The sequence below is a fragment of the Equus przewalskii genome, chromosome 1 (genome assembly GCF_037783145.1).
Source record: "Equus przewalskii isolate Varuska chromosome 1, EquPr2, whole genome shotgun sequence".
NCBI classification, from domain to species: domain Eukaryota; kingdom Metazoa; phylum Chordata; class Mammalia; order Perissodactyla; family Equidae; genus Equus; species Equus przewalskii.
The window spans coordinates 17089316-17112072 of NC_091831.1; the positions used below are offsets into that span (position 1 = coordinate 17089316).

At 42.0% G+C, this 22757-nt stretch overlaps 1 protein-coding gene and 1 long non-coding RNA gene across 2 annotated transcripts in view; one reads left to right on the forward strand and one right to left on the reverse strand.

Moving 5' to 3' along the window:
- Positions 1 to 8180, reverse strand: part of FHIP2A (FHF complex subunit HOOK interacting protein 2A) — a 34804-nt gene extending 26624 nt beyond the window's left edge. The window contains exons 1-2 of the mRNA XM_070632100.1: positions 7770 to 8180; positions 942 to 1020 (exon numbers count right to left, since the gene is read on the reverse strand). Of these exons, the coding sequence (XP_070488201.1) occupies positions 942 to 1020; positions 7770 to 7814 (124 nt within the window). The 5' untranslated portion in view covers positions 7815 to 8180. The remainder of the gene's footprint in view (positions 1 to 941; positions 1021 to 7769) is intronic.
- A 107-nt stretch (positions 8181 to 8287) lies between these two features.
- LOC139085288 (uncharacterized) lies at positions 8288 to 20697 on the forward strand. Its single transcript, XR_011543531.1, has 2 exons — positions 8288 to 8520; positions 18614 to 20697. It is a non-coding gene; the product is annotated as an uncharacterized lncRNA (long non-coding RNA).
- Positions 20698 to 22757: the final 2060 nt, after the last annotated feature.

Consider the following 22757-nt stretch of genomic DNA (forward strand, 5'->3'; position numbering starts at 1 on the left):
TTTAGTTTACCCAAAGGCCAAAGCCCTTACAACGGCTCACAAGGTCCTGTGTGAATCTCCCCCACCACCCCAGCCCCCGCCCCACCTGTCTGATGCCTCCTCCCACCTTTCTCCTCCTTCACTTTGCTCCAGCCACACTGGCTCCCCTGCAGTTCCTAGACAATGCCAAGCATGCTGCATGCTCCATCCTCAGGGTGTGTACAATCGGTCCTCTCCCTGGGACTTTTCTCCCAGATACCCCTCAGGCTTGCTTCTTCCCTCCTTCAGATTTCAGCTCAGAAGTCACCCCGCACAATGAGGCTTTCTCTAAACTGAAATAGCCAAGTGCCCCCCAACTCCCAGGGCACACACTTCTAACCCCGTTAGCCTGCTTCATTTTCTCCTTAACACTTACCATCTGACACACTATATGGAGCTGTCTATTTATTGTTTGCTTCCCCCAATCAATACCTAAGCTCTGTTTAGGACCGGGATTTTGTCTGTTTGATTGTTCTATCTCCCAGTGCCTAGAAAAACACCTACACATCGTAGGTACTCAACAGATTTTTTTTTTCCCCGAGGAAGACTGGCCCTGAGCTAACATCTGTTGCCAATCTTCCTCTTTTTGCTTGAGGAAGATTGTCCCTGAGCTAACACCCATGCTAATCTCCCTCCACTTTATGTGGGATGCCTCCACAGCGTGGCTTGATGAGTGATGCTAGGTCCGAGCCTGGGATCCAAACCTGCAAACCCCAGGCCGCTGAAGCAGAGTGTGTCAACTTAACTGCTATGCCACTGGGCCAGCCCCTCAACAGATATATTTTTGAATGAATCTAAAAGAGCAATTAAAAGTAAAATAAATTGTTTATAAATTTAAATATAAAATAACTTTGAAAATTAATTTGAAATATTTTAGTAGTTCACAAATTTTCTGTTTAATTAATATTAGCATTGTTTCTTACCTGAAGTCTCTATGTAATAATGGGTAATTGCCTTCCAGTGATAAACAAAATCTTCTTGTAAAGGAAGAGAAGGTGCGAGCTACACAGACAAAAAGACCACAACAATTATGAAAATGGTATTAAAACATTTCCCGTAAAGTCTAACTCTGTATTTGTCTAATAATGATGCAAAAGCAGCATAAAAATAAGGGTGAGCTTGAATTTGATTCTATATGTCAGATATCAAAGAGAAACAAAATGACTCAAATCCAAGAAAGTATAAATGACTTATTAAGAAAGAGGAAAAACACATTTATCAACATTATTACTAAACTACGGTATTAGGAGGTTTTTTCCTCCACTGAACCTAGGAACTATATATGGCTTCAAAAGTAACAGTGTTAAATGAAAAAAGATATATATTCTATTACTAAAATATCAGTGAAATGAAATTATCGATAACCAGGGATCTTTGTACCTAGGACTTTGAAATGCAAAACAGTAAAAAACTGCTGTGTAATTAGTTACACATCACCACTACTAAAAGATATACCAAAGTCAACCCCGTCACCAGATGAAAATTTTCCCTACTTTCAGTGACATACACATGTAAATCTTTTCCTTTTTAAGCCTGGACTAGGCAATGCATTTTTCAGCAAAATAACCACATGAACAAGACACTACCACTTTAAATTCCACAAAGTCAAAAATGTTTTACCTTTTAGCTTTGAAATTACTTCAGAAGCTTTAAGACCAAAATTACATCCCTTCTACCATCTCATAGCAAACCTACAAGTATTTCAAATGTGTGTGAAATGGATAGAGAAAGACTTGGATGCACCTTCTAGAACGTTTTCTTTTCCTTAAAAAGAGTGAGAGAGAACACTCCCCCAGTCCTCATATGGGCAATAAATTTTGGTCAGAAAGTGCAGAGTTGACCCAGCTTACTCAAGAACAAACAGGTTTCTATTCTGGGAACCGAAAATATGGCAGAGTAATCTTCCATTTTCACGTACTTCATCTAAACAGATGACCTAAGAGGTCATGTTATCCGGTACTGCTGCTTGTTCCACTGTGATTTCTTGGTGACCCCAGCAGACAACTCAAAGTTCGACACCATGCCAAAACAATTTCCAAACTATTGGGCAAATTGTAAATGCTGGTCACAGACATGCTAAGTGTTTCAATCCAGAAGATGAAATGTTGTTAGAAAAAAATGGACCAGAAAAATGTTCAGAAACCATCAACCTCTTAATGCCAGCCCAGCTACACTTCCTATTTGCACCACTGAATAATATTGGATTAAGACAATATAAGCATTCATCTCATTTTCAAATAGAACGCTATGAAATGTTTTAAAAGACTTTAAGACCTTTAACAAAGGAGTTAAAACCTTTGGGATTACTATGCTTCAAGGAGAACATGGGGAGAGAAATTACTTGTAGGAAACCGAGGAAAAAATCAGAAAGAAAAATAAGAATGAAGGTGTTAAGTTGGGAAAATAATCTTCCTGAAATTTTTAAATTAAAAAAAAAAAACGGTTTTAATCAGCAACTTGTTTTTAGAATCTATTTCAAAACATAAAATTTCTCTTGTGTTTTGGACCTGATTTTTCAGACTCCAGCCTTATATAGTTAAATGTATTAACAATTGGGGGGCCGGACGGGGCCGAGCGGTCGGGTTTGTGCACTCTGCTTCCTCAGCCCGGGGTTTCACTGGTTCAGATCCTGGGCGTGAGCATGGCACCGCTCATCGGGCTGTGCTGGGGCAGTGTCTCACATAGCAGAACCAGAGGCACTCACAACTGGAATGTACAACTATGTACTGGGGGACTTTGGGGAGAAGAAGAAGGAAAAAAACCAATTGGGACAGGGGCTGCCCCGGTAGCCGAGTGGTTAAGTTGGCGCGCTCCGCTGCAGGCGGCCCAGTGTTTCGTTGGTTCGAATCCTGGGCGTGGACACGGCACTGCTCATCAGACCACGCTGAGACAGCGTCCCACATGCCACAACTAGAAGAACCCACAACGAAGAATACACAACTATGTACCGGGGGGGCTTTGGGGAGAAAAAGGAAAAAATAAAATCTTAAAAAAAAAAAAAAAAAAATTGGGACAAACCCAAAAGAAATTTGGAATTTCAAGAAATGTACCTAGTTTCTTAAGTATAAATGTTGTGATTTGTTAAATTTTTCCCAGGGAATCCCCTGGGCATATAAAGAATTACTGCATCCTTGCTCCAGATTATTTGACCCATGGGATTTAACTCTATTTCCAAGGAAAGTCACTAAATCAGAGGTCTTACAGGATTTGTGTCAGGACCTTTGCTGCTACAGTCAAATTCAAAGCAGGATGGTATTACTTACTTGTAAATATCTTTCTCCCAGGAGTTTGATTTAAATAAGAAACCTATTTAATTAGATGGTGAAACAGTTCTAAATTGCTAATAACTTAGTTTAGTAACAATCTTGTTCAAACATGAATAAATTTCCTTATTTATGAAAAACTTCCCAGTAAACTTGCTTTTTTCATTACTGATTCTAATATGGAAATTACCTGCTTTATCATTTGCATAAAAACATTTATGCTGTGGGTAAGAAAAAAGATGTGTGAATCAGCAAGGGGCAATTCTAATTTGAGTTAACTTTTTACAATACAGAGATTAAATCTTTGAAAATTCATGCAATCACTATCTCAACTAAACATTGACATGAATGCCTAACTTAGACACTGCTTTCTCTGGGAAACGTTGCCAGACTTCCTGCCTAGGGTGTAGTCGTTTCCACACCTGCTAGCGGCACCCTCCATCAGTCTGCTCACTAGCTCTCTTAGCCCTTATCCCACGTTTGTAATTGTTTAATTATCTGTCTCCTCCACTAGATTGTAAACTCTACAAGAGCTGAGATTGTGTCATCTTTCTTATCACTGAACCCCAGGTTTCCAACTCACTGAGGGCATACAATAAGCATTCGATAATATTTATTGAGCAGATAAATGAATGACACAGCAGTTGCTGCAATTTAACGAGCAGTTACTTATGAGCCAGGCACAGTGCTCCAAAGTTTACACTTAATATATGCTGTTAAATTCTCATAACAAACTCCTATTTTTCCCAAACAAACTCCTAATAAGACCCAAAGCCTGTTAATTGCCTTCGAAAGGAAACATCGCTTCTAACTAGAAACCCAGACTTTCTTTCTCCAAAATGCCTACCACAAAGAAGGACCTACACTGATAATTCAGACAAGAACTAGTGTCCTAAAAGCCACATCTGCTTACTCTCTCACATGTATCGTGAAGATTCCACGCCTGCATCTTTTAAAATGCTTCTTGCTCCCCCCAACTTTCCTATGCCCTTCCTATCTTCTCTGCCTCTCCGAAGTCCAGCTCAAGTCTCACTTCCTCCAGACAGCCTTCTCCAATGACTCCAGCCCTAAGTGCTTGCTCCCTTCCTCCCACAGAACTCACTGGCTGAACAATCATCCAAATAATAATAATATCAGTTAACATTTATTAAGCACTTACTGTGTGCCAGGCACTGCAGTAAGCACTTCATGTACATTATCCCATTTTAATTTTCACAATAATTCTAGGAGACAGCTATGCTTATTTCTATTTTACAATGAGGAAACTGAAATGCACAAAGATTCAGTAACTTGTCCAGTGTAGAAGGAAGGGATGGGGAAGGACTGGAAAACCCTGTTCTGTATGGCTCTAGGGCTAGGCCACACTCTTGTGCATTGATTATCCTTTAACCAGTGTATCTCTTTTACCTCCCAAATTAGACTGTAAGCATCGTGAAAAAGGACCCCGGTGCACCTTGTTTCCCTCACACTGCGCTGCGCTTTCATGGTGGGCTCATAAAGCACCTGTCGAATGACTAAAGACTGAAGTTAGAGATCACTTGCTGGACAAGAATACACTTAAGAAAATACTATATATGTTTGATTTGAGGTTTTAATTCCTACGGCAGAGTGGTTTTTAAAAGGATTGCTGGTCCCAACAATCATCATTAACTCTTAACTATAATTTGAAAAGAAAACATTCAAATTCTGAAAGATGACTTCCATTGAATTAATTAGTTAAAATAAATAAAACTTTCTTCCTTGACACTGTCCTATCCTCTTGGAATAAACGTGGCCTCAAAAGATGGAAGGGGTTGGAATTTAGAAGGAACCAGCCTCTGGCAGGTCACCTAGCACAGAAGAGGTCCTCAACAAATATTGATTGTACCAAACAGAAACTGTTTTATTTGCCCTTTGCTGACGTTGCGCTAAAATGATCCAGTCCAACCTCAGAACTAACTACAAGAGAGCTTGATTTCAGACTTGTGGCATGTGGCAACTGGATAACAGAACAGATTCAATGCATAACCCTTACTGGCCAATCATTTCTATACCGAGGGAAGAATTACACAAATTACAAAATTTCATTTTTGATCAATTTCTCTCCTAAACTCAAAATGCAGCCTATCAGCTTAATAACACATTTTCAAATACTAATCTTTGAAAATATCTGTTATATTTTTTTCCTTGTAACTAGTTAACAGGAAGTGAGGAGAAACCATTAATTAAATAATATGGAAAACTCTACATGCAAATCTCATTTCAGTGAATATGTTTACCTGGTCAACCTTAAAAAACCATTTGAAGGCTGATCCAATTAATGAAGAAACCAGAAAGTAATAATACCAAAATGGTTGAGAAAACATCACAGACTCATACAATGACACAACTGAAAAAGGTCATGTCAGCATCTGACAACAGAGTTATCTCCCATTTCTGCATAATCCTGCTAATTACGTTAATTGCAATACTGTATCAGAAGACACTAATTGGGCATACAAATTAAAAGGTGTACAGAGAAAAGCTAATGAAATGAAATGAGGAATGGTAAGAAGAGTTTATTGAAGAAAATGTCAAGCAAATTAATAAATAGAACTGAAATAAATGGAAACCAGTCTTGGGCTAGGGGAAAAAACTCTCCAAATTCCACAAAGATGGCTTGTTTATCATTACATATGACTTCGTTCCCAAGAGAGAGTGTTAAAACAAAAGAAAAAGGGTAGTACTCCAAAAATTTCTCAGGAAATGGAACCTCCTATCAAGGTAAACTGCAAGGTATCATGCTGAAAACATTAACTCCAAGCAAATAAAAGCATGACTTTTCTAAATACAATGCATTCATTACTAGGACCAGGTGAATATAATCCACTCAACTTTTTCTCACTAACCTTAGCAAAGTAGAGAACCTGGATATTATGGAGCCATAGTCAGACAATTTACATGGATAATTTGGTAGATGCTAACATATACAATTACAAAAAGATAATGAGGACAGAAAACACAGGCCTTGGGACAAAAATGAGTCTTTACTGGAAGAGTGTGAAAGCCATCTTTCTTTTTTTAAGTACTTATTTCTATAAACAACAACCTGATAGGTAAAGGATATTAATAATGTAGTAAATTTTTTACTCCCAATTATCTCAATATTAAGCTATATTCAATGTTAAAATTAAATGATTCTTGGTATTTTAAGCGAAAGAATAATATAATATGTAAATGTCACTGTTTTCATAAATTTTAAATTCTCTAAATATAAAAATGCTGTGGATTGTGGATGAGCAAGAAAGGAAAATTAAAAGTTGTCTTAAAGTCTAGAACTGTCGTCTCCCTCGTGAAATTCTGGTCTTCATTCATGAAAACCCTCTTTCCTGATTTGATACATACGTTTTCCCAAGAACTTGTCTAGAGCTAAAATGATTTTTAAACATTTCCCACATACCACTTAAAATAACAACTGGTCTAAAGTTTTGTCTTCATGACTGAATTTCAAAAACCCACTTTATTTTTACCTGACCATAAAAACTGTTGTGTTGTAATTGACTTTTTTTTTTTAAGTTGCCTGGATTTTAATGTGCTAATCACGCAATCTGAACACAGCGAATGACATTTATAAAAAGCAGCCAAGTAACAGTTTCTTCACAGGATGCATGCTTCAATTTGGGCAATTCTCCCAGAATAAACTAAAACCACCAAAGTCAAGCAACTATAAGTCTTAGTATTAAAACAGCAGCAAGACACTTTCTTTAGAGTTACTCCTCTTGCATCAGTGTTAGGGTATCCGAATAACGCCTCCACGCCGGTGTCTAAACCCTCCCAGGGAGTACAATTGCAGGGGAAACGAGGAGCGTCCAGGAAGAGAAGACAAGAAAGGAAGCATATGGTCTGTTGGGCTTGCAAGCGGGCTAAACCAGACTCGATCAGACCCTCCACTCTCCCACTGCACATCGATCAGAAAGGTCCAGCGGAGGCTGGCCGCAAGGCCTGCGACAGCAAAAGCGAACACGCTTAGGACACAGGGTGGGCTGGCAGAGTCGCCCCTCGGCCGCAGCCCACCTTCCTGCCCACCCCACCCTCCCCACACAAAACAAAACCCCAGCCCGAGCGCGTCAGGCCGTTTCTTTTGTCTTGCTCGAAGCTGACACCTTCTCCTAGAGGAGAGGTTAACGGTCAGGGAGTCCGCGGAGCTCACTGGGGCCCCGCCAGGCGCTCCCCGACTCCCCGGTCCCCATCAGAGAAGTCAGGCGACCCCGACCCCCGCCGGAGGGCCGGTGCTCCCGGGGCCCCGCCGCCCACCCTCCTGGGCAGGACAGGGATCCACGGCGGCCCGGGGCAGGAAGGAGAGGAGGGGGCCCGCTCAGGGCGGAGCCCGCCGAGCCCGCAGCGCCCCGCAGCGCTCGCCCCGGGCCTCGCCCCTCCGCCCGCGGCCGCCCGGCTCTCCCGGGGCCGACGGGGAGCCTAGGCCGCCGCCATCCCCGGCCTGTCGTGCGCCCGCAGCCCGCGCGGCCTTACCGCCTCCACGGCGTGCTGCAGGATGGAGGTGAACTTGGAGAACATCCTGTCCCGGGACTGCAGCAGCTTCTCCCGGGACGACCTGGAGAGCTCCTCGATCCGCCGCCGCCGCCCCTGCTGCGGCTGCCGGGGCCGCTCCAGAGTGAAGGCCGGTGCGGGCCGCGGGGGACGAGCAGAGGGCCGAGGCGGGCAGGCCCGGCCCGGCCGCTTCGGGGCTGCGCGGGCGGCGCGACCGGGCGCTGGGACGCGGCGGGCGGCGAGGAGGGCGTCCGGCGCGGCCTCGGGGCCCCGCGACGCTCCGGCGGCGGCTCCGGCTGGGACACGGTGGCAGCCCGGCTCGGGTTCCTTCCGCCCGCTCTGCCCGCCGCCGCCTGCAGGGGGCGCCACCGCGGCCCGGGGAGGCCCGGCCAGGCCTGCCCTGCGGCGGGCAGAGCGAGCGGGCGGGCGGCGCGGGGCGGGAGGGGCGCGCGAGGCCGCGGGGCCGGGGCGGGAGGCGGGCCGGGAGCCGGGCCGAGTGCAGCCGCCGCCCTCCCCCGGCGGCCGCGCGCCTCGGACCCGGGCGTTCGCACGTCTGTCAAATCCAGCCATTCTCCCAGCCTGGTTTCTCCAGCGGCAGTAACGTGCTGCTTTTGTAGGGAAACGTGGCCATGTGTGTGTACAATATTGAGATCCGTCTTGTAAGGGCAGATGTGAAGACTGGTAAGAAGAAACACACAGTTCCTAAGGCAAAAATGGGCTGTCGGTTTAAATGGTAAGAAATAGAACAAATCAACTAATACTCGTGAAATGGCTTTGCCAACCCTAAAATGTATTTCATTATTATTATTAGTTAGTCAGCGTTAGAACAGGAAGCCCTAAATGGACAAATGGTAAGATGGTTCGGTTGACGATTTGTTAGGTGTTAGGTGTGGGGCCTTCAGCATAGCGTTTTCGATTCACTTATCAGGTGATACCGGAAAACATTAGTGAGGGAAAGAATCCGAAGGGATTCCGCTAAATGCGCAGGACGGATACGTGGAGATACAATGTAAGCGCTTGCCTGGAGGCTTCCTCAAACGCCTGTGTACTCCTCAGGGCTAGAAGAAACACAGTTCCACGATTCCGGCTGGTAAATTTTAGGTTGGATTGATACAAACGATGAAAATGTTCATATCCTGGAGACCTTTGTGGTTGTTTTTACAAGCATTGGCATTTTATCAAGAGGATCATTAAGTTCCTGATAAGATGAAGGTGAAGTAAGTTTTGCACAACCAGTGGTGAAAATATGTATTTGTAATTAGTTGAACAGAAAAGGGCAGCAAAGATAGCAACAGTGCGAAGCGGTGTTAAGAGCCAGTCTCTAGAGCTGGGTAAACTAGGTTGAAATCCCAGCTCTGCCGCTCACGGTGGTAAATTGTTTAATCTCTTTGTGCTTCAGTTTTCTCATCTCTAAAATGGGGGAGAATAGCACCTACCTCATGAGATTGGGTGGGAATTTATAAATATATGTAAAGCACTTTGTGCCCAGTCCATAGTAAGCAACACATAGGCATTTGTTATTATTATTGTTATCAGTAATAGTAGTAGTCAACAAAATAATAGACCAGGAATCAAGATTTAAGGAAGAAACTTTAACTAGTTTTGTATTCTTTTCTGCCCTGTTTTTGTTGCCTCTATCCTTGCATAGCAGCAGGTGATACTGACCTTAATTCTCTGTGTACTACCCCCAGAATGCTGGAGGCATCCTCTGTTGTCTGCTAAAAATTGAAATGTGCTGCTTACCAAATTCTAGTTAACTGTGTCAGCTTCAACCAAGAGTACATGATGTTTATTATTATCATTATTATTTACACAGTTTAAGAGGGTTGGTCATATTATTAACTATAATTATTTTCCTGACCTAATTGTCATACATTGATATGGTATTTTGTGTTTTCATGATACCGTACAACCATTAATTGTATGAGGAGGTCTGTTTAAAACAGGCTTACTTCGAGTCGTTTGCACTTGATGATGCCTGTCTTTGTATACTTACTATAAACAGAATAAAATACATGTTTTGCTCTAGATTAATATCAATATTTAGGTTGATGATTCATCTATTTGATATCTAGGTTCCAAGACATACAAGTTGGACTAGAATTGTAGTTGAGCAGATATTCTCCCTTTTTATTCTCATCCTAGAATGCCTGTAGTGACACCAACATTATCACCAGCCTTAGGCATGGGCAGAGTTGGACCCACTTCAACAAAATGGGATTTAAGAAAGCATAACAAAGTTCTCCCTTGGCCTCCAAAACACTGAGGTATGGCTGCCTGAAATTCCTCAGTTGGAACTTTATTTCTTTATTCCTTTGGCTTAAGCCAAATAAGAAATTTAGGCCCTGCTAAAATTAAAATACCCTTGGGAGAGATAATACATTAAACTCTATCGTTCCTTACACTTCAGGATGAATGAATTTGTTAAATTCCTTTCTGAATAAAGTTTAAAAAGCAAGAACATGGAAAAATCCATTAAAACTGAAACTCAAGGGGCTGGCCCAGTGGCGTGGTGGTTAAGTTGGCACACTCCACTTTGGCGGCCTGGGGTTTGCAGGTTCAGATCCCAGGCACAGACCTACACAATGCTCATCAAGCCATTCTGGGGTGGTGTCCCGCATACAAAATAGAGGAAGATTGACACAGATTTTAGTTAGCTCAGGGCCAATCTTCTGTACCAAAAAAAAAAACCCCCAAAATCAAAAAAACTGGAACTCAATTGGGATGGAGTTGAAGAAAGAAAAAATAGTTAGATAATACCTACTTTCAAAATTTGGCAGACTTCTGGTTAAATATATGGATTGAATTTAGCAACATTCCCTCCCGAAACGCCACTAAAAGTACAGTTAAGAGATTTTTCAAAGTACAAACTCAAAAAATACAAGAAGTACAGATAAATTAAGAGAGGAGATAACAACAAAATTTTGAGAATTGGAAAGAGCTGTAGAGGAGTAACTGATATGGCTGACCTAAGACAGCTGAATCCTAGGGCAACGATTAAGAAAACCAAGAACCAAAGTGATATATTAATGCTTTCACAGAGCTTCTCAATGGTTCAGGATGGGTAGCTTTAAGTACCTCTGCAAGCAGAGGTAAAAGTTGGGCCGAAAATAGCAGGATGGATTGGAAGTTGGTTGAGAATTGGAGAGACCCATCGCCACTCCACAAGATTGACTGACTGCCCCTTTCCCACCCTGGTGTAAGATTGGAGATTTGTTCCCAGAAAGGGCAAGGATTCCATACTGGGGTGCAGAGGTGGGGAGAAAGTGAAAATAAACCTTGTGCATGTTGAGACACATGTCCCCAACCCTTATCTTCCTCTAGGCCCCAAGTATAGGCATCAGGCTGATCCCTGTAGGTAGAAGAAAGGAAGGGTCCTCCCTGGAGAATCTGATTAGTTCAAGAGAAAAGATCTAACCTCCTGTGGAGGGAACCCAGACAACTCCACAGGGCAGTCCCCAGTTGACAAGTTCTGTCCGCGTGCTCAGAGCTTCAATCAGTTTTTTAATGCACCTCTCTTAAGTAGGATCAGACGGCCTGGGGTCATCAACAATTTGAGGAAAGCTTGGAATATTAAAGATAGAGGCCCAACGAAAAAACAGGACGAAAAAGAAACTTGGAAGAAACAGACTTGATTGCATTGACTAGATAGGGAGAGACAGGAAGACAAAACAAAATACAATCATTAGTATCCTCAGAGAGATTAAAGAAGATACTGCATCTATAGAATAAGAATGGTATGCTATTTTTAAGAAGCAGCATTTAGAGAACAAAAAAGGGACTCTTAGAAATCAAGAATATGATAACAGAAATGTAAAAACAACATAAAAAGGGTAGAAAATAAACTTGAAAAGTTTTCCCAAAGACTAGATCAAAAATTATATAGGGATGAAAAATGGGGGGAAATTTTTTATTTAGAGGGTCAGTCCAGTAGATCCAACATCTGAATAATTGGCGAGAATAGAGGGTGGAAATAATTGAACAGTTAATTCAGTATAATTTTATAAATCTGAAAGATGTAAGTTCCCAAACTGAGAGGGTCCATTAAATACCAGCACAATGAATGAAAAAGACTCACTCTTGCAGACATTATTGTGAAATTTCAAAACACTGGGTTCAAAGAATGCTCCAACAAATCTTCCAATGAGAGAAAAAAGAAAAGAAAACAAATTCATGCCAAGAACCCTAATTACAACAGCATTACACTTTTCAACAGCATCAAGCTGGGATAGCAACTGACTAGTCCGAATTGGAGCAGGTCAGAAGAGATACCTTCAAGAAGATGAAACAGATACGTGGAATATCTATGTGTTTGAGCAGACTGACGATACAGGAAGAGAACTTGATGTTGAATTAGTGATAAATACAAAGAAAACCAAGGAAAGAAAAAAAATCTAGATCATTATTAACACCAAGAAAATAAAATATTGTGCAGGAACAAGTAATCGTAGTATATATACATGGCTCAACTGTAAATAGTGTTTACATAACCATAATAATGTAAACACGTCTAATTAAAATTATGGTATTGCTGCTATATTGGGAAGATGAAAGGATGAATGTGTGGTGGGGGTGTATGTGTGTGTGAAAGCTACATCATTACGTATAGTGAGGAAGCATCAGATATTGCTTAAAACAGAAACATCAGGAAGACACATTAAGGGGGCCGGCCTGGTGGCACAGCAGTTGAGTGCACACGTTCCGCTTCGGTGGCTCGGGGTTCGCCAGTTCGGATCCCAGGTGCGGACATGGCACTGCTTGGCCAACCATGCTGTAGTAGGCATCCCACATATAAAGCAGAGGAGGATGGGCACGGATGTTAGCTCAGGGCCAATCTTCCTCAAAAAAAAAAAGGGAAGTAAGTAATAAAAGAGTTCACTCAAGTGTTGAAAGAGGTTGCCTCTGTGGAGCAGGAAATTGGCAGTGTTGGAGGAAGGACAGGGCCTTTCATAACAAACCTTGTAAAACTTTTTGACTAAACCATATGCTGGTGTAACCGATATGACCAAAGTTTGGCAAGGAGAGAAACTAGAGGCAAGAAATCATTTTGGGTGCTTTTTTAAAAGTTCAGACAAGAGGTTATACGGGTTAATACCTGTGGGAATAGGAAGGAGATGATAGGCTTGAAAGATGAGGTAAGAGCAAGCAAATTTTTCAGGTGATTAAATATAAAGAGTAAAGAAGAAGAAGTCAAAGATGTTGCTGGAGTTTCCAGCTTGGACGCAGTTAGGTGACGATGCCATTAACTGAGGGAGCATGGAAATGAACAAAGATAATGAGATGGGTTTTTTAAAATAGGTTTGATTACCTGTATGATAACATCTATGTGAGGTTATGGAGTATGAGGTGATCAATTTGGATTATGAAGTCAGGAGAGAGATCTGGGCTGGAAATAAAAACTTGAGGGTCATCTCTTAAAGGTGGTAAAGTGGAGTACTGGGATAAATGAGATAGTTCAGTGAGATGGTATAGTGAAGGAAAAAAGACAGAATGGATACAAATTTGAGGATTCCCTGCATTTAAGGATTGGGATATGGAAGAGAAACTTACTGAAAAAGAGCAGTCAAAGAGATAGGAAAACACATTGTGAAGAAGTTCCGGGAGAAGCAAGTTTCAAAAGTGGGAGGCTGGTTCAAGAAATGGTGAAATAGCATAGGCTACGGGCTTCATCTCCTGAACTCAACCCTACAGGTGCCACAGAAATGAGAGGGAGACAGATTGATTTCAGAACCTTAGATAAAAACTGTGAAAACTCCTTGGTGAGTATAGCAAATGCGTCTAGTGTCTACTGTCACATTCCCTTGGCTTACTTCTGATGTCAATGGGCAGTTCTGTGCAAGTTCAGACTCACCTCATGGTGACAGCTTCTCACCTGTCTCATGTTACTCTCTTTAGAATTTCTGCTACTGAAAATTCTCTGAGGGAGAGCCTGCTCTTTCCAAAAGCATGATGGAGTAAGAACCCATGGGGACAACTCTTATCCAGTGGGGGATGGAATCTGGTGGAGAAATACTCTAGTGTCCAGTCTTTCTGGCGGGAAGCAACAGAACAGAACACTTCTAGGAAGTGTTCCAAACTCTTCTCAGGAAGTCCCAGTGGATGACCTCAGTAGCCCTTTTATGCTGCTTCTCCTTCACTTCTGATTCTCCCTGCTTCCTTATCGCAAGTAAATTTCTTACAGTCAAGTCTGTCCCAGGCTCTACTTTTGAGGAAACTCCCTGTGTCGGGGAGTTAGAGTGGAAGAAGCCTAGAGGGGAAGGCCAAGTGCCACAAATTGGATATAGACTAAGGAAAATACACCATCACCTCACAGGCTAGGAAATTATAATGAAGGAATCAATTCCTGGAAAGGAGCAGTGCCCGTTAGGTCCAGCTGCATATGGCAAAAAGTTCCAAACAATGGTGACGTCAAGAAGCTTATTTCTCTTTTGAGTAAAAGAAGTTTTTCTGGTAGGATATCAGGACTAGTATGGTGGCTCCATGATAATGTCTCTTAACTTTCTGCATGCCATCCAGCACTGCAATACTCTAGATCACTTCATGATCCCACAAAGGTACTGGGGCTTCAGTTACCAATTTTTGGGGCAGTAGCAGGAGGAAGCAAGGGGGAAAAAGAGTTACCTCCTTCCTTTTAACAAATCCTTTCTGAAAGTTCCACACTTCTGGTTACATTTCATTGGCCTGAACTTACATAACCACACCTGGTGGTTGGGAAAGAAAGATTGGAAACGTAATGTTTAATTCTGAGTAACTACCAGAAAAATAAAAATACAAAGTATAACTTTCAGTCCAAAAACAATTTTGCTCAGTCCTAATGGAATGTAGGGAAGAAGAAAATATATATATAAAAAAGCATGTAAAATAGGTCTTTCTGTTAATTATAATAAATTTAAATGAGCTAAACTCACCAATTAAAAGCCAGAGATGCGTAGATTGAATTTTTTAAAATATCTAGTACCATATTTTCTAGAAAAGGCACACTTAAAACAAAAGGGAAGAGAAAGACTATAATGAAGAAATAGAAAAAGATATACCAGGGAAATATGAGTCAAAGCCAAACCGGGGCAACAATTACAGTAGACAAAATAGAACTGAAGAGGGAAACATTGCCAGAGAGAAAGACAGGTGTAACACATTGGGAAAATAATAATCGATCCAGAGGCCGGCCCTGTGGCCGAGTGGTTACGTTCGTGCACTCTGCTTTGGCGGCCCAGGGTTTCCCCAGTTCACATCCTAGGCACAGACCTAGCACCACTCATCAAGCCATGCTGAGGTGGCATCCCACACAGAACTAGTAGGACCTACAACTAGAATATACAACTATGTCCTGGGGGGCTTTGGGGAGAAGAAGGGGAAGAAAAGAAGATTGGCAATAGATATCAGCTCAGGGCCAATCTTTAAAATAATAATAATAATAATAGATCAAGAAGACAATGTTTATGTTCATAAACATACTTGATATAGCCTCAAAATACATAGTATAGATGCAAAATGTAGAAAGCAATAACTGACAGAGAGAAAGAGGTAAATAAGCTACTGTATGTGGAGATGTTAATTCTCCCCTAATTTAAACAGATAAGTCAAGCTATAAAAATAAGCAAAGATATAGGATATTTGAATAACATGATTAATAAACTCAAGCTAAATGTTATGTAGAGATTTATACCCATCAAAGAAATCATATTTTCAAGCATACATAGAACATTCACAAAATTTGGTTATATACCAAGCCACAAAGAAAGCTTGCGGAAATTCCAAAGATTTAATATTCATTCGTTAACCAACTATTTATTGAGCATCTCACATACAAACACACACACACACGTACACACACACAAAGGTGTGTCCTAATGGGAAAGACCGTAACAAACAAATATACAATAAAAGTTCAAGTTGTGATAAGTGCTGTGAAGAGAATAAGCTAGAATAAGGGGATAGAAGATGATTTGGAGAAGTCTTATTTTAAACAAAGTGGCCAAGGAATTCATCTCTGATGGGGTGCCATATGAACGACCCAAGGGTTAGCTATGCAAATAAGAGAAAGAAGAGCATTTCTGACAGAACAAGTGCAAACGGCTTACAGTAGGAAAGACTTTGGCAGGCCAGTGTGGCTGGAGTAGGTGCGTGATTGAGGAGAAAAAAAGAGTTGAATATGCAGCTGGGGAGGTGGCCAGGAGTCAAACATGCAGAGCAGGAATTCTCAATGCTATCAAATCCAAGGGTCCCCCTTTTCTTTTTTTTTCCTGCTTTTATCTCCCCAAATCCCCCTAGTACATAGTTGTATATTTTTTTAGTTGTGGATCCTTCTAGTTGTGGCATGTGGGATGCCGCCTCAGTGTGACCCAATGAGCAGTGCCATGTCCGCGCCCAGGATCCGAACCGGTGAAACCCTGGGCAGCCAAAGCAGAGCACACAAACTTAACCACTCAGCCACGGAGGCTGGCCCCAAGGCTCCCCCTTTTCTTGATGTAAAAATGTTAATGGAAGTATAACAAACACAGAAAATTCAAATGTGTACAGCTTCACGAATTATCACAAACGTGATTTCCCTTAAATGAAGTAGAAATGCCAGAACTTCTTTCATATGCTGCGGAGGAAGGTATTTAGGAAATAGTAAGAGTTAAGGAAATTGGAATATTAGTGCATTTATCATGTGAGACCCACTCACCCACCATCCCACTTTGTCCCCAAAGGGGTTCCACAGGATACTGTCTTCACCAAAGCATTGAGAAATAAACTCATGACGGGAGGCCCAGCATCCTTGAAGAGTCTGTGACGACTCTTCTTTAGGCTAGTAATTGCAGTTGGGAACTGCTACCATTGAAGTGAGATCCCTAAATTAAATGGAGATCATGGGATCCTAGGATGGCAGGGGCCAAGTGACAGCATTTAATTACCAGAGTCAAGGTGGACATAGTTACTATAGTGGATGACAGAGTCAGAGCAATAATTAGAATAGCCTAACCTGCAGAGATCTTTAGCATTGGCTAGTTAATTATGGTGTCCCTAGAATTGAAATAAATGCGTATTCCTACTAAAGTCTTACTTGATCTCTTACTCTAGGTGTAGTGAAAAGAAGTCTGACTTGAATCACCAAAACAGAGAAACCAGGTTCCCTTGAGAAAGGACCATGCCATACTGCCAAATATTTTACTGTTAATCTTTTTTATAGTCTTATACAAGGGACATGTAGTCATTTTCCAGGGTGGCTGTGTACTGGGGAAAGAGAAAGGGTCAGACTTTTTTAGGGATTACTAGATACTATCTCTGAACTGACACTAATTCTTAGAAACCCAAAATGTTGTAGTCCAACAGTCAGAATAGGGCCTTAGGAAATCAAAGTCAGGTGATCGATGCAGTTTTGGATCAGGTTATTTTCATAGTGGTCCCAGTAGGTACAGGGCTCTACTCTGTGGTTATTTGCCAAGTTCGGTAATGCATAACTGGAATAGACATACTCAGCAACTGGCTAAATCCCCACATTGATCCTGACTCATGGAGTGAGTGCTGTTATGGCAGGAAAGGCTAAGTGGAAGCCACTAGAATTGCCTCTATTTATGAAAATAATAAGGCAATATGGTATTTATGGAAGGATTGCCGAGATTAGTGCTCATTAAGGATTGAAAAGATGTAGGGATGGTGGTTCCTACCACATCTCAATTCGACTTGCCTATTTAGCCTTGCAGAAGACAGATATATCTTGGGTGACCATAGTGGATTATTGTGAACTTAATCAGGTGGTGACTCCAATTGCACCTGTTGTTCCAGATGTGCTTTCACGGCTGGAGCAAATCAACAAATCCTCTTGCAGCTGGTTCACAGCTATTAAGAGGGCAAACTTCTTTTCCTTTATATCCTGTTAGTAAATGCCAAGGATCAGCAAACTCTTCTGTAAATGGGCAAATGGTGAATATTTTAAGATTTGTGGTCTATATCTCTGTCACAACCACTCAACTCTGCCATTGCAGTGCAAAAGCATCTGCAGACAATATGTAAATGAATGGATATGGCTGTGTTCCAATAAAACTTTATTTACAAAAACATGTGTCAGGCCAGATTTGGCCTTTGGGCCATGGTTTGCTGACCTTTTGTAAATATCATCAAATACAGTCAGCTTTTAGCAGGCAAGGCCAGCAATACACCTTCACAATCCCAGCTAAGGGAGATATCACCTCTCCACCTCTATGCCATGATCTAGTATAGAGGTTTTGATCACCCTTCCATTCCACATGACATCGTGCTGGTCTAATACATTAATGACACATGCTGAATGCTGAGCAGGAAGTAACAAGTCTATACATGCTGTTGAGATACATATATGCCAGAAGGTGGGAAATAAATCCCCTAAAAATTTAGGGGCTTGCCACCTTGGTAACACTTCTAGGGGTTCAGTGGTCTGGGGCATGTCAAAATATATCTACCAGGTGAAGGACAAGTTGTATACATCTGGCCCCCTGCTACCACTAAGAAAGAGGTACAATACCTAGTAGGCCTCTTTGGAATTTGGAGGCAATCTATACCTCATTTTTGCATGCTACTCTGACCCATTTACCAAGTGACCCAAAAAGCTTCCAGTTTTGAGTGGCGCCCAAAACAAGAGAAGGTTTTATAAGAGTTCTAGGTTGCAGTATAAACTGCTTTGCCACTTGGGCCATGTAACCCAGAAGATTCAGTGGTATCTGAAATGTCAGAGGCAGATAGGGATGCTCTATGGTGCATTTGGCAGGCTATACATCAATTGCAGGACAGACTCTCAGGATTTTGGAGCAAAGCCATGTGAAACTCTATATCTAACCATGCTTTTTTTTTTTTTCTTTTTTAAGCAGCTTCTTGCTTGCTACCAGACCTTACTAGAGACTGAATGCTTGACAATGGACCACCAAGTTACCATGAGACCTGAGCTGTGCTTCGTGAACTGGGTGTGTGGTATAACCCATAAAGTCAGCCATTAAATTGGGCATGTACAGCAACTCTCCGTTATCAAATGGAAGTGGTATATACAAGGCTGGGCTCAAGAAGATCCTGAAGACACAAGAAAGATGCATGAGGAAGTGCCCCAGATGCTCATGGCCCTACTCCTGCAACATTATTTTTTCCCCCGAATTACCACTTATGGCCTCATGAGGAGTTCTTTTTGACCAGTTGGCTGAGAAAGAAAAAAATTCTGGTTTGCTTTCCAGATAGTTTTGCATGATATTCTGGTACCACCTGAAAGTGGGCAGCTATAGCACTACAACCCCACTCCAAGAGGACCCTGAAGAACAGTGGAGAAGGGAAAGCCTCCCAAAGGGCTGAACCTAGAAGAGTGCAACTAGTTGTTTGTTTTGCCTGACTTTCAGAAATGGCCAGTGATATGGGTCTATACTGATTCCTGGGGTATGGTTAATGGTTTGGCTGTATGGTCAGGAACTTAGAAAGAACATGGCTGGGAAACTGGTGATAAGGAGATCTGAGAAAGAAGTATCTGAATAACTCTCTCAGAATGGAAACAGAACAAAAAGATACTTGTATCTCATGTGAGTGCTCTTCAGAGGGCAACCTCTGTAGAGGAGAATTTTGGTCAGCTGGGTAGGATGACTCATTTTGTGGACATCAGTCAGCCTGCTTCCCCAATCACTCCTATCATTGCCTAACAGGCTCACAAACAAAGTGGCCATCTCAGCAAGGCTGGGAAGTTAAACACAGGATAAGAAACATGGACTTCTACTCACCAAGACCAATATTGGCAAAGCCACTGCTGAGTGTCCAACCTGCGAATAGCAGAAACCAACATTGTGCACCTGATATAGAACCATTCCCTAGGGGCATCAGCCAGCTTCATGTGCAGCTTGATTCCACTGCACTTCTTTCATCGTGGAACAGTCAGCACTTTGTTCTCACTGTAATGGACACTTACTCCAGATATGGATTTGCCTTTCTTCCCTCAACGCTTCAGCCCAAACCACCATTTATGGACTTAAAAATCCAGTTACTGTCATTGTATTCCATACAGCATTGCTTCTAATCAAGGAGCTCATTCCAGAGCAAATGAAATGTGGCAGTGGTTCCATGCTCATGGAATTCCCTGGGCTTCCCATGTTTCCCATCATGCTGAAGCAGCTGTCCTGATAGAACAGTGGTATGGCATTTTTAAAACTCAGTTACAGAGCCAGCGAGGTGGCAGCATCATGCAATGCTGAGGCGATGTGTTCCAAGATGCAGTATATGCTCTAACTCGGCAACCAATATTTGGTACTGTTTCTCCCTTAGCCGTGATTTATGGGTCTGGAATTAAGGGTAGAAATGGGAGTGGCTCCACTCACTAGCAAAATTTGCTTTTCATCTGCATAACTTTAGACTCTGCTGGTTTAAAAGTCTTCATTGTAAAAAGAGAAATGTTTCCAAAAAGGAGACACAATAATGATTCTATTGGCCTGGAAGTTGAAATTGCAACCTGACCACTTTGGGCTTCTCATGCCAGTGAATTAATAAGGAAAGAAGGGGAATTCTGAACTGGCTGGGGTGATTTATCCTGACTATAGAAGGAAAGTTGGGTTACTACTACTCAGTGAGGGTAAAGAGGAGTATGTCTAGAATTCAGGATATCCCCTGGGGAGCCTCTTAGTCATGCTTCCAGGCCCTATGATTAGAGTCAATGGAAAACTACAATTACCCAATTCAGGCTGTACTGCTAATGGCCCAGACTCTTCTGGAATAAAGGTTTGGGTCACCAAAGGAAACACAGCCAGCTGAGGTGCTTGCTGAGGGCAAGGCAAATAAAGAATGAGTAGTAGAAAGTGGTATATCCGAGTTATGATCATGTGACCAGTGCCAGAAATGAGGGCTAAAGCAGTTATGAGTAATTCTTCTTTATTTTTATGTGAATGTTTATAGGTATATTAACCAAAAACTTGTTTTCTCCCCTCTCTGATTCCCCTATCATCTCAATATTTAAATTACAGTATATCAAAGGGAGAGTATGAATTAGCTCAAAGAAGAATGAACATCACCCAAAGACAAAAAAGAGATTTCATAGCCTCTTTTAGGAAAATGGTTAGTGTGTTTTTAGTTGGATATGGGATAGTTGTACTGTGTTAGATAGAAGCTTGACTTTTCTGTTTTCTTCATTTGGAAATTAAGTGTGATTTAAGGAGGTGTGTGTGTGCCAAGTTGACAGGTAATCGACTGGGAAGGCTTTGTAATGTATCTATTTGGTTAGGCTGAACTACATCTCCCATAATTCCCTTCCCTGTATGTTTTCAGTTAGAGGGTGCCCCAAGAGACATTTTAGGGTGAGATTTGGAGGCAAAAGTAGTACAGCAGCCACGTGATTTTTTTATGCTTGGAAGGTTAGGGAAGGGTCTCCAGTGCTTTTGTAGCTCATGCACAGCGTTGTTTATCTGCTGGCTCACCTTCTTAGTGTGGGGCAGCAGCCAGGCTGAAGCTGCTCCACCTTCCCCTGGATCTTCCTTCAGCTTCTGACTCCTCATCCAGATGTGCCTTTATCTCTATGGCACAGGGTACCAGCTTCTCCAGCAGGATACCCACATCATTAAAGTTGGAGACAGTGCGAGATTGATGCAGATTCCAGTCAATCTTCCTAAGTTCTAGTTCATGCTCATGGGTTCCAGCTTGTCCTCGCTACTCTCCACCAACTGACATCCTTCTCAACTGCCAGCCCTGCAGACTTCAAGCTCTAGCATCAGATAGGAAGACCCCATTACAGAGACTGTTTTATAGTTCTTTCTACTGCATAAGGTCAAATCTCTGCAGTAAATCTGTGTGTGTGTGTGCGTGTGTGTGTGTGTGTGTGTGTGTGATCTTAAAGGTTCTGGATCACTGATGAATCCTGGCTGATATAGACCTATACAAAATGGTATCTAGGGAAGTGTTATTTTTCCTTCCCCTATAGTCCTTCTGTTTTTTCCACTCATACTCTATAAAACCAGTGTCATAGATTTTTGCCTTTTCATTTAAGTTTTCTAAGATGCAACTTGAGAAGATCTAGAATGCTCCATTTCATTACCCTGAGATGCATCAAGGCTAGACCATATTTTTTTACATGGTATTATAGTGATCAACATCTTGCTTTCTCTTTCAAAAGCGTTTCACTCATCATTGCATTCTGTCATGAAGCCATGTGGTGGTGATGAGCATATTTTGGGTCCCTGTATTTGCAGATTAATCAGAGCATTTTGAACTTCAATTGTTGCAGGAACTGACTTGACAGGTGTGATGGAAAGCTGATGGGTTTGCTTATCATACTTCCATAGATTTGGCTGAGAAGGAAATAAGTACGCTTGGATTTACAAAGTTTGTTACTCCGTTCACAGCAGGAGCATAAGCCTCATATGTACATCGGTTCCCTTTGCCTCCTAAGTACCACTGAAGGCAATATGGAGCAGGCCCAGGTAGATGCCATACACACAAGTTTGTGTCATGGCTGAGAAACACTAAGCGTAGGAATCCCTCAATCTTATGAGGGGACAACTAGAAAACCTGCCCATCCTTCTCTCTGGAGAGAGAGTTTATCTTTCTTATCCTGAATTATTAGCAATCTTTCCTGGGGAGGGGAAACTTTGCTATCTTGTAATGTCTCGGGGTGGGTGGGTGGGGAGGGGTTCTATCTCTGCTATCCTGGTCAGGAAACAAATCTGCCCTCTGACCCAGAGAGAGAAACTATGCTATACAAACATCCTTGAAAAGGTAGTCCAAGATATGTTGAAACGCCACAGAGAATTGCCTACCAAAAGTATTATCTAGTAAAGAACATCTTGGGGGAGAGATGGGCCTTTGCAATGCTGGCTTGCTAGCCTCGTATCTGCCTCAAGAGTAGGTTTCTCAGGAGAGCTTGAATAAATTTTTGCGTCATCCAGAATTGTAGGCACATGTTGAAGGCAAACTCCAACATTTGTTTGATGACGCTTTCTTATTTTTACCCTGTAATTCCCGTATCTTTCAGAATCTTTGCCATCACCAAGGCATCTCTTG